At 45.1% G+C, this 12,361-nt stretch overlaps 1 protein-coding gene across 2 annotated transcripts in view; it reads left to right on the top strand.

Annotated features, from left to right (window-relative positions):
* SEMA6A (semaphorin 6A) overlaps positions 1–12,361 on the top strand; it is a 122,920-nt gene that overhangs the window by 64,960 nt on the left and 45,599 nt on the right. For both annotated transcript variants that reach the window (XM_044916699.1, XM_021701770.1), the window contains 4 exons: positions 2,010–2,127; positions 5,787–5,847; positions 6,835–6,897; positions 7,603–7,704. In XM_044916699.1, the coding sequence (XP_044772634.1) occupies positions 2,010–2,127; positions 5,787–5,847; positions 6,835–6,897; positions 7,603–7,704 (344 nt within the window). The remainder of the gene's footprint in view (positions 1–2,009; positions 2,128–5,786; positions 5,848–6,834; positions 6,898–7,602; positions 7,705–12,361) is intronic.

Here is a 12,361-nt window from a genome sequence, read left to right as displayed (position 1 = left end):
TGTGTGAACATGCGTGTGAGGATCTGAAATGAAGTCTCAGGCCACTAAAAGGCCATCCTCAATCATGCCCAAAAACCAGCCATGGGAGAACATCTCTACCATCTAGGTATTGCCCGGAGTGCACATTCTCACGTGTGGTTAACGCATGGGCATTGTTACACAATGAGAATGGGAAAGAAGATGACTGTTTTGGAGTACTTAGGGACAAAAATTAACTTTTCTTTTAGACTTAGAAGTAAAAAGTCTGCTGGACTCTGAATTCACAGAGGACCTATTTTAACTATTTATAACTGTCTTTTGGCCTCCGCTTCATTGTCAAAAGGGTAGAAAGCCACGTGATTAAGAGTTCAGTTGACTACTCAAGAGGGAAAGTCCTACCTGTGTGTGGGATCAAACAGCCCATGTACCACTTCTTTTCCTTCCCTCCGAAAGACAAAATGTTTTATCACAGTAAAGGTGAAAGGGAGCCCTTTTACCCAAATATCTATTTTCCCAGTAGCCATCCCAAAACAAACTGAATAAACCCTAAGGAAAGTATTTAGCATCTATAGGGGATACTAAGGAGATCCATCAATGTGTGGCTTTCTGCTGGACAGTCCCTGAAAAGGGAAATAATTTCACATGAAGGTGAGCTGGGAAGACTTGGCACAGCAGACAGTGAGCGAACAAAAGTCAGGGCAGGCTCAAGGACCCAAGAACTGTGTAGTTCAAAATCACTGAAGTGGTGGTCCACCTGACTCAAGGTAACAAATCTTAATACGCATTGATTAATCCCCATTTGGGACGGGTATTCTATCTCTGGTGCTCTGTAAAGAAGAGTCCCCAGGCCAAGTATGTGCTGCTGAAAATGAAATGTCAATGGACACTCCAATCCTTGACAGTAGAGGGACAAGAATTGTCTTAGCAAGCTCCTTGATGAATGGGCAAATGAAATCTGAGAGCGTGCAGGGGAAAGCACAAGATAATCCCATACCAAGCTTGACTGTGAGTCAAATATACCAAGGCTCCCTGATACCCACTGTGAGTAATGCTCAGATACTACAGGGGATTCAAGTGTAGGGGTCTGAGCAGGAATCTGTGAATGGGTTTCAAGTCATTATTTACAACTCACCCCACCCCCCAAAAAAACATTTTTAAATATGACTCATCCTTCTTTCCTTCTGAGTTTCTTTGGAGGACTGCCAGTGCTCTGGAGAGTGTAGGTTTAAAGGCAGAGAGATTTTTGAAATGTAGGTATTTCTAAAGGTCAGATATTATTACAAATTGCCCGCTCTCAGCTAGAGAGAACTGTAGGAAAGCAGAAATATGTTCATTGACTCTCCAAGTCAGGGAAAATTCCAGATCACCCGACTGGCTACACTCCGTTTGACCCTGTCCTGTCAAAGCCCCCGCTCCTGTGAGATTAGCCAATTGCTTAACTCAAGAGTGAACTTCCCACAGTTCCTAGAATGCCAACCAACCTAGCGGGGCTGCCTTCAATAGGAGATTATTCCAACTGGACGCCTGTGGAGACTGTATTTTTCTTCTGGCTCCTGGAGGAGGGTTCTCGCCTCCAGACCACATTGCCTTTGTGGTGACTGATGGGAAAGCTGCTTTGAAATAGTTTTGTCCGGAGACAAGATCTTTGGCAGGCTGCCCCCCAGGCTTAGAGCTCTAAAGAAGATGAAAAGAAAACTGGAAGAAAAGAGCACCTTCATGTAAAGGGTTCACTTGCAAGTTTAACCCCCCTCCCCTGCAAAAAGAGGGACAAGTCAGAAATTGTGACACGGAGAAAGAGAGGTCCAGGCTGATTATCATCTGGAAATGAGACTGTAACGTGATTGTCCTCACAGAGCACCCGTCTGTCACAGGCCTTCCTAAAATCACAGACTCCTTGGAAATGGAGAGTGGTGGCATGGACTGACTTAAGAACGGTTTTCTTTTTGGGACCAGCCCCCTTCCTCTCCCTGCCTTGTTGATTCTTGGCTTGATTTCCTCTCCCTCTCTTGCCCCATCTCTTCTTTTCACAGATACAAAACAATATCCGGTGTTTGTGGGCCACAAGCCAGGACGGAACACCACGCAGAGGCACAGATTGGACATCCAGATGATGATGATCATGAATAGAACCCTCTACATTGCTGCTAGGTGAGGGGCCTTTTGCTCACGTCTACCCTCAGAGGTGGGGGTTCCACGGTGCTCTTAACCTGGGTCTCGACTGACTAATCACTGCACACTGGGAAGAAGAAACAGAAATTATGTCTGTGATACTTGCATGGCTGTGAGCATAGATAAGGAACAGGTCAATAAGAACAGTGCTTCATTCTTCTAAAGCACTTAGGTGTTCTCAAACGACAAGCTATGCAACATAAACCAAAAACCGTGGGCCACATTACAGTATCCTGCGAGTACCCAACAACATGTCTCAGGGAGCAATGCCAAAGCCCTTTTCGACAATTTTACTTCACGAATACGTACATGGTACATACTAGTTGTACGTGCTGTGTAAGTTTTTTATAAATGTTCATCCATTCAGTCCTGGAAAAGAACCCTAGTTCAGTGAAGGAGCTATTACCTTCATGTCTTTAAGGAAGAAACCCAGGGAGAGAAAGGTGAAATGCCTGGACCAAAATGACAAAGGCAGGGTTTGAAGTGGGGTGGCCTTGCTCTAGAAGCTGGGCATTTACTCCCGGTCCTGGGCAGCCTACTGAGGAGGAGAGGTGGTCCTATCTGTCCTGGCAATAACTTTCTACTAGCTTGTGCCCATGAACAAAGCCAGTGTGGGTATTCCTTAGCAAGTGTTCCACTGAGGCCCTCAGTAGGTACCTCGCTGGTAGAATATCAGGTCCTTCTTTTTTTTTTTAAGGTCTTATTTAAAATTTTTTGATAGAGAGAGCACGAGCGGGGGCAGGAGCAAAGAGAGAAGCAGACTCCCCGCTGAGCAGGGAGCCCAACGCTGGGCTCCATCCCAGGGCCCTGGGATTATGACCTGAGCCGAGGGCAGATGCTTAACTGACTGAGCCACCCAGGCGCCCCTCATCAGCTCCTTTTTAAATATCATTTTTAGATCCCTAAATGTAGCAGGGCTGGAAGATTACATTTGTAGTCAATTATCTATAGGCTGGTCAAAACAAATGATTAAACACTGGATCTGTGAGAAATAGGTTGAGTCAAGAATCTTCTATGAATGATTCACTCTGCAATTGAGTCTCTAGGGAGAAAAACAGGATAACGGACCTCGTACCTGATGATTTAGTGTGGGTGTGGACTGCAGGTCCAGGGTGGCCCCTGAGTTAGGAGCCAAGTGTTATGCAAACTTAAAAGAGACCATTATCCCAGCTCGTTAAAACCCAGACAGCGTTATCCTAACCCTACCCCCACCCCCAATAAAGGAGAAATATAAGGGAAAAAAGGAGAGAAACACATTCATGGTTTTAAAACTCTACAACAGACTTGCCTTTTGTTAAAGGTCAAATTTGTAAGACCCCCGCACTGACCTGTTGGTTTCCACTCTACACACGGCCACTTGCCCTCAGTACCCACCCTTGGGAAAATTCCCAAAGGAGTTTCCTGGCTACCATGTTTAGGGTCTCTCCTCTCCCTTCAATTTCCCAACACTGCCCAGAGAGATCCAGGTTCCTGAGCAGCAAGTGACACTATGCAAAGCCCAGTCCTTCCCCCAAGCTCAAACCACGGCAACACAATTCAGTTTTGCTCACTGGAGCTGGGGCGGGGGTGGGGGGTGGGGGGGTAAGAGGAAGAAGAAGTCCTCGGATTAAGTCAGTTTGTGTTCAAATAACTGAATTCAGTTAAGTACAGCTTATGAATCCTGGGATATACACATGGGCAGGTGGGAATAACCATCCACTCCGGCCTTAGGTTTAGCATAAAGCACGGTTTCTGTTTGCCGGGCAATGTGATCTCCTGGATATTGAAAAAGATTGCAATGGTCCAAAAGATTTCATTCACAGATTTCTATTTTTAAAATAGGCTTCCCGGTTCTTCCAGACAATTGGTGTCAGCCATCAGAAACCAAGTCCCATCCAGAACCCAGAGATTGAGTGAGCCTTGATGGCAGGAACCCCTTTCAATTCTGCTTTATTACTATCCATTTTGAAAATTCTTTTTTTGTTTGTTTAATCTCTAAACTGCTAATTAACATAAACAGGCCATGCCAGAAAGGGGCAATCCCAGAGCTTTCTGAGGAATTGCCAGTGCATATTAATCAGCTGTTAATTTACAATTTGTATATTCAGCTCCTACTTAAAGTTTTCAGGGGAGGGAGGGCAAGGAAAAACCTAGAGTCATCTCAAACCTGATACCAAAGTAATAGGCAATGCCGTCCCAATAATGAGCCTGACCCACAGCGCCACCAATAAAGGCAAACAAGTAATAAACGAATGCAATAAAACTGCCTTGAAATTAAAGGGCAGGGTGATTCTGGCTCCCTACCGAGGTTCCAAGAACTTCCCACTTCAGCAATTTACAAAACCAGGCTCCCCATTCTCCCCCCTCACCACACACACACACACACACACACACACCCAACCCACCCACCCCCGGAGGCTCAAGCAGGGACACACACACACACACACCACCCACCCCCGAAGCTCAAACACTCAGAGTTGCAAGGAAATTTTGTAAGCCAACCGCCTTGCCCCCAACCTTTATTTTCACATGAGAAAGCCTGTTTTTATTTCTGTTTTTCTCTGTTGTACTTTGCCTAAAACAGTAGCAGATTTCCAAAGAAGGTGGGAGGAGGGAGAATTAAAGTGAATCCTGACAGCAGATCATTCCTTTTCTTTTTTCTTCCCCACTCCCTCCACTTTCTCTTAAGTAATGAGGGGGCCTGAAAGTCTACATGGGAGCCTTGAGGTCCTGGTTTAAAGCTGTGGGTAATTTTCCAGCCCCAGGACTTCCTGCGTTTTAGAAAAAGTCAATGTTATTTCAAGGGAAAATGAGCTGTTTTGCTTTCCCTCGCTAGCCCCCCATCTCCCCAGTTGAGTGAATTCCCTTTTCTTTCTTCTGAATTCCAGACAAAAACGCCCTTGTGCTCAGCTCACACAGAAGGGGATGTTTAAATATAGCCCCACACCTGAGCTGCTGATTCTGTTTCTTCCCTTCCAGGGGGAGATTGGCAGCAGATCGTAAAGGCAACCAAATTCTCAGCAAAACAGGAAGGTGAACAGAAGCAAGAAATGTAAACTTTAGCTCAAGTACATTTTAGACCTTAATTGACCATCACTGTGTGAAGAAAACAGTGCTTTCTGGAAATAATTTCACTGTTATCATCTTCCATCTTGTCAACCACATCATCAAAGTGAAGGCTGGAAATAAGTTTTGTACAGAGAGAAACAGCCAGAAATGAGCTTTTTGTTAGCCCCCATGATGAACGAATGTGGTTTGTTGCATACCAAGTGTTTGGAACATGGATTTGAAGATACTGAAAGGGCACGGGGAAACCCACCTGTGTTCTGGTTTTTGGGTCAATTTAACTTTCAAAGTCCTCTCTCCTGAGCTATGTACATACAGGCATTCTAGTGCTGGTATGAGTGGGACAACAGCAAAGTTCTCATAAAAGGTGCCCCTTTCAGCAAGATGCCATGATTTGTCAGAAGCAGCAGAGTGTGATCGAGAGGCATCTCTTGCAGGCTGAACTGTTCCCTTTTTCTTGCATGCGGACGTTTCTTTTCTAATAACGTAGATATGGATTTATCTGCCTTGAATGAGATACACACTCATTCAGGAGAAAATTAACTGTCTTGACTCCTGTGTTTGACACTGTATCAATTTCTCATTGTTTACAGGGACCATATTTATACTGTTGATATGGACACCTCACACACAGAAGAAATTTATTGTAGCAAAGTAAGTAGTTTTAAAACCATCTTTCTAAAATGAAGGGCTTTAGGATAGTTCTTGAAGGGAAAACATATTTCACATGCACTAAATGAGATGACATGGCTAATAACTGGGAATGATTTGGAACATTTTTTTGCAATCCTACAAATTTGGGGCGAATCCCTGTTTGGAAACAGCTATCTACTTCATAGTTTATTCACCAAATATGTGTGCCTGTGTACTTTGGAGTTTTAGGTCATCTCCAAATTCCTTTAATAAAATACTACCATGTTTGCCCAGGAAAATATCAGTTTTCATATGTAAAATTCTGCCCCACAAATGTTTCAATGTTACATTTCCATGTCTTGCAGTATTAAGTTTGATTTGCCTGTTGTGGCTCAGCAACCTGATCATTAACCACTTCAGACAGACATAAAATATAACCTAAGTTTCCCCTCTAACTCCACATGGAGGTATTTTAGTTAATAAAATCTGCCACAGAAGTAGACGATCCCTTCAGTCTATGAATTTACGTGGAGTGGAACCTGAATTAAATCTTTGTCCACCCAAAGTGAATGTCCCCTTTATGTTTAAGTAAATGACTTCCATATTTTAAGGGAAAAAAGCATGCTTTATGAAAAGTGATTTATCAACTGAAAGGAAAGGGCAAGGATGTGTAGTTTATCAAAATGAGTGTCATTTAGCAAGCTGATTTGGATATTTTATGAGAAATCTCCACGCTGTTGTTTGTTCTTCTTTCCTTTTCTCCTTCATCTTTATCTCAAGGAGAAGAAGATCATTCTGTAGTTTAATGAATAGATAGGAGTTCAAAATTAAATGAATGGTTCCCATCTCTGATCTTTTGTTGTGATGGTGAATTAATCATGGAGAAAGGGTGCGGAAAGCTTTCAATAAATATATGTTCAGCCTCCGTCTCCCCAAGGGAACTCTTACTTCTAAAATCAAATGCAACCACCTCTGGGCTCTAATTGATTTCTTTCTTGATCCCTGCAGAAACTGACATGGAAATCGAGACAGGCTGATGTAGACACATGCAGAATGAAGGGAAAACATAAGGTAGGCAATTTTCATTTCTCCTGCAGCTGCCACTTTGGGTTAAGTTTTTGACTGTTACCTCCAGCTGTAGACCATGATGTGGAATGGATCGTGCTAGTCCCTTTTCCCCCAGTAATTGCTTTTTCCATCAGCTTATTGAAGGCTTTAATTTGCAAAAACAGTTTGCTTTTAATGTGATGAAATATTACGACAGCTGCTAGGACTGCATCATGAACTACTGAGGGAGACTGGGGATTATGGACACCAAGTTGGCTGCCCCAACTCTTCCGAGCACACTCTTCGGTAGCCCCACACACAGACCAGAGTCCTCGGGGAGGCTGAAGAAGAGCTCAGAACAAAGCTGCTGCAGACAGACAGGGGTTTGTGCCTTTAGTCCCAGAACAACATAAAAACACACTTCAGCCAGGAGCCTTGCCCATCAAGGGACCCTGGGACATCTGGCATTAAAATTAATATGATGGGAGGTTGGCACTTCCACACTCGTTCTCTCTGTGCTGTGCTTTTAGTTTCTGTTAAAAAAAAAAAAAGCCATTGTCGTCAACGTCATCTTTTGGTAAACATCAGAAGGAGCTCGACTTCTTAAGCGGGGGAACTCTGCAGCCACCTTCCTTTTTAACCTTGCTGTCAGCAGATGGTGGTAGATGGTGAAGGATGGGTTTCTGTATTGGACGGACTGGATACAAAAGAGTTTGCATTATTTTTCAGGATGAGTGTCACAACTTTATTAAAGTCCTTCTAAAGAAAAATGATGATACTCTGTTTGTCTGCGGAACTAACGCCTTCAACCCTTCCTGCAGAAACTATAAGGTAAATGCGGTTTTGTCAGTTGGGGACCACGTGGGCTGGAGGTATTCTGTGATTTACTGTGATTGTACCTGCAGCAGCCTAAGAGGGGTAATTCAACACCATCTGGGTTCCTCTCCCTCGTTGGACTTAATGTACTGCTCCACATGAGTGATCCTAAGCAGGCTCCTAAGCTTCCTGTTTGTGCAGGATTGACTGACACATCTTTAAGGAGCCTACCCAGCAAAGTTAGTTTCTCTAAGACCCTATTCTTCATTGTTCGGAACTCCAACAGACTTCTCCATGTGTATCGTGTGGATTTCCCCTCCCTCCCTTCCTCTTTCTCCCTCCCACCCCACCATCTCCTCTCAGCACAAAAACACACTTAGGTTGTGAGTGATTCCTATTTTAAGAGGTATCTCAAAAGCATGCCACTGGAAACTGTGGACTTTCTTCCAGGAGAGATTTCTAAGACCGCAGAAATTTAATTCCATTTAGCACTCAGCTTACCTGACGGTGGCCTTACCCACTGTGGCCTTCATGCAAGGGAGCATTAACAAATCAAATTAGTTCTGAGCAGCGGACAGGTGCTGTTGAAGCAGCAGGAGCAGAGGTGGCCACGAGCTAAGGTCTTGGCTTCACATCTGTCAGCTCCCCTTGCCCGTTCTTTCTGCCACAGCCCTTCTTTCTGCAAACACGTACTGCGTTTCTCACATGGCCAGGCACTGAGGCTGTAAGGCCAAAGAGGAGGCCTCCATCCTTAGGGAAGCCAGACAGGGAGAAGAGAAATATCATTCCATGGGCCGCTACCACGGCGACTCAATGCGGAGCATTACGGAAGCACAGCAGAAAGGCGCTAAGCTTAGCCAGAGGTGAGGAATCGGAGAAGGCTTCTAGAAGGAAGTAGATGACCCCTCTCTTCAGATGCTCCCCGCTGCTGTTCTCACATAGGGAACATGAATGCCCCCAGTCCAGGAGACACCCTCAAGCTCTGTGACTGTCCACGACCTGACCCAGTGCCTCCCAACAGGTGCTCCACTCATTTATGTGGGGTACACAGTGGGTGAGAAGCCTAACCTTTGTTTTAAAGAAGTAGACGTTAGCCGAAGGAAGAGAGAAGGGTATGGCAGGCAGAGGGAACGGCATGAACAAAGGCACTGAGTAAGAAACAGTCTGTCGAGCTTGAGAAACTTCCTTTGGGTCTGAGTGCTGAACCCTGAAGTGACAATAACTGAGTAGAGGCTGGAGAGGTAGGGGGGGATGGGGACGAAGGGAGGGGAACAGATTCGGGAAAAACTAGTAGGATTTAAGAACTGATAAGCAGGGGCGCCTGGGTGGCTCAGGCGGTTAAGCGACTGCCTTCGGCTTAGGTCATGATCCCAGGGTCCTGGGATCCAGCCCCGCGTCGGGCTCCCTGCTCTGCGGGGAGTCTGCTTCTCCCTCTCCCTCTGCTGCTCTATCTCTCTGAAGGGTAAATAAATAAAAAATAAAAAAAAACTTTAAAAAAAAAAAAAAAGAACTGATAAGCAGCCCAGGATAAGGAGAGGGAGGGGTTGAGAATGACTGCAAGGCTCTCTTGGGAAAGGGGATGGATGGAGCTGCCAGCATCTGGGACGGGGAGTAAGAGCAGAAGAGCGCTGGGGCTCGTGGGGGCCGGCTGTCTTACCCTCATGCTCATCTTCTATCTGACACTTAGAAGTGGGCCCCAGCAGGGCCTGGATTAGGGTGAGGCAAGGGAGGCATGCGCCCCAGGCACAAAATGTAAGGGGTGCACCAAAAACATTCAGTATCAAGGTAAGGTCAGTGATATTTTTAATGCAGTACTTTTCAAAATCTAAATTAATGTAAAAAACACTATCCTAAAATAGCAAACTTTTTTTTTTTAAGATTTTTTTTTTTATTTATTTGACAGAGAGAACACAAGCAGAGAGAGAGAGGGAGAAGTAGGCTCCCTGCTGAGCAAGGGGCCCGATGTGGGACTTGATCCCAGAACCCTGGGATCATGACCCGGGCCGAAGGCAGCCGCTTAACTGACTGAGCCACCCAGGCGTCCCAATAGCAAACTTCTTAATAATGACAGGATCTATTCGGTCTGTAGCAGGCAGTCGGGCCAAACATTTCCTCTCGCCAGTGACAGCGTACAGCTGATGTTTTGACTCTAATTCTCCCACTTAATATTCCATCCCTGTTTGTCATTGTTTAGGACTCATTAAGATTAATGCTTTTCACAATTCCCAACCAATTCCCTAGCTGGAAAGCTATCTTTTATGACAAACAACAGGTTTTCTTGGCACTGTGATACACAGGCTGGGGGGGTGGTCTAGCTCATTCTTCCCACACGTGTTCCATTCCCCGGGACGCCTCACCTGTGTGGTGAGACTGTGACCTCTCGCTTGTTCCAGCCACACCTGCAGAGACCCGTTCGGGAGCCTGGGCCTCTCAGAAACCACACACGGGATGCTCTTCCCACACAGTCCTGTATGTCTGCCTGGGCAGTGCTCAGAGAAGTGGGTTTCCAGACTCCGGGCAGAGCAGGACTTTGTGGATGATGTGAGACAAGAATGTAATTGGCTGCAGGAAGAATGGACAGTCTCTCTTAAGGGCTTTTTATGAACAGATCAGGACTATAGGTTCAAAGCAAAAACAATGACCAGTCTTCCCCCACTCCCCCCCCCCCAAAAAAACCCAAGTCTCTTAGTGCAGAAGCATCAAGTTGATTATACTAACTTGAAGCAGGAGGGTGACAAATTTTTGGTCTCTACCTCTGCACCATGACCCAATTTACACAGTTTTAAAACAGAAGCAAGCTGAATGTAATAGAAAGATTAGAGCCCCAAATAAGATTACCTGGGGAAGAATTCCGTAGGCCACCCACTATAAATCTAAAACTACACTCCATGTCTTTTCCCTCCTGCTCTCTCTAAACCTCTTGAACTTGTGCAAAAAGTCAGGCTGGTTCTTAGTATAATTACCTGTACCCTCTGGTGATTTAATTTCCAGGGGCTGCTGTTAAGTCTGAGATTTGGAGACTACCACAAGGATTAGTTCTAACTTCATGGAAAGAGGATTTCCCCATGGCATTGTTTTGTCTCCGGACCTTTCCAGAATCACAAACCGAAACATTAATACTTCACTGCTTCTTGCCTTTGACTTGCTATAGCTACGGTTCTTTTTTTTTTTTTAGAAGTAGGTACATTTAATAACATAAATCCCCCCTTGTATATTGTCTCCCCATTGCCAAGATTACAGCATGCACTGCTGGGGATAAAGGCATTTCCACTGCATCACTGTGTACTAAGCATTATTTTTGGATACTTGCCAGACCCATAGACCACAAAGTCTGTGACAATTCAACACGATGCTCTTATTGGGATAAAATATATATTAAAAAAAAAAAAAACCTTTCATAAAAGTATGCTGAGGGGAGAAGAGTGCATTTAAAGGATGTCTCACCTGAACATCTTTCCCCTAAAAATACATGTTTTTAATACAATGCTATTGGGATTCTCAACAAGTTTGAACCGATAGGATGGGCTTCAATAGGAGCTATCTCGAAGCAGTTACAGAAGTTCTGTCATATCCCTGAAACCGTTTCTTGGGGGTTGAGGGCAAAAAACACGACTGGACAACACTACCAGCCACTCAGTAAGCGCCTCACTCCTCCTGCACAACGACTCCAAACAGCTTGATTTAAGGGCCCTGACTCCGTCCTTTTCAGTGGATCCTCCCTGGGCCGCAGGGCTGTCTCAGGCTTCTCTTCTTCCAGTTTCGTATCTATAGTCAAACCAGGCAACTACCAGTTATAAACAAGATACCCTCAAACCACAAAAAGAAGACTGAACCACAGAGGGTTATAAAAACATTAATGACGTGGAGGAGATAATTTTATGGACTCTGGTACTGAGCTGTAAATGCTAGGGAGATCCCATGGTGTAAGGAAAAAGACCACACGGTAGAAGGCAGAAACCACCGAATCACTGGTCAAGGTAGGCCAACCTCTGACTAACGTTAGGGGCTGGCCAAGAGAAGTGTCGTTCCTGCTCACATCACAGTTGAGTGCAGGTCAGTGACAGAGCGTCTGCTCCACTAGGTTATGCAGACGGCTTCATCCTGCTCCTACCTCTGCCGTCTCCTAGGATCTTGGGATTCTGGACTGGATCCTTTGTATCTAGCGGGGCGGAAGATAGAGAGAGCAAGAGTGGAGGACACTGCAGAGGCAAGACCTAGAGGTGGGACATACCCTTCCACCCCCATTCCGTGGGCCAGAGCTCCTTCCGTGATCACACCTAACTGCAGGGCAGGGTGGGAAATGTAGTTTAGTGTGAAGTGGAGGAAAGGGAAACAGACTTTGGTGAGGCTTTACCTCACTAGCAAGGCTTTAGCACACCCACAAATCCTGTGAAGCTAGGTGGGTAACTTGCAGGAGTAAGCTAAGCAGGGTATACGTATACTTTGTGGGTAAAGAGGCCTCGGTCCTGGAGACCATATGCTTGTTTGAAGAAAATAGCAGGGTGGTCATTATTTCGCTTACAGCTGGTTGCTGCCACTTGGGTAAAAAAAGGCTTGAATTGACTTTTCCACTTGCTCAAAAATAAGAAATCAGGTTTCATTTACAATCTCCTTATTTTAAAATAGAGCTGTTTTTCTTTTTTCTTTTCATTCTCTCTCCCTCCCCTCCTTC

Source organism: Neomonachus schauinslandi, chromosome 7 (genome assembly GCF_002201575.2).
Source record: "Neomonachus schauinslandi chromosome 7, ASM220157v2, whole genome shotgun sequence".
NCBI classification, from domain to species: Eukaryota; Metazoa; Chordata; class Mammalia; order Carnivora; family Phocidae; genus Neomonachus; species Neomonachus schauinslandi.
Note: the sequence above shows the minus strand (reverse complement) of the source record. Positions and strands in the feature narration are given on the sequence as shown.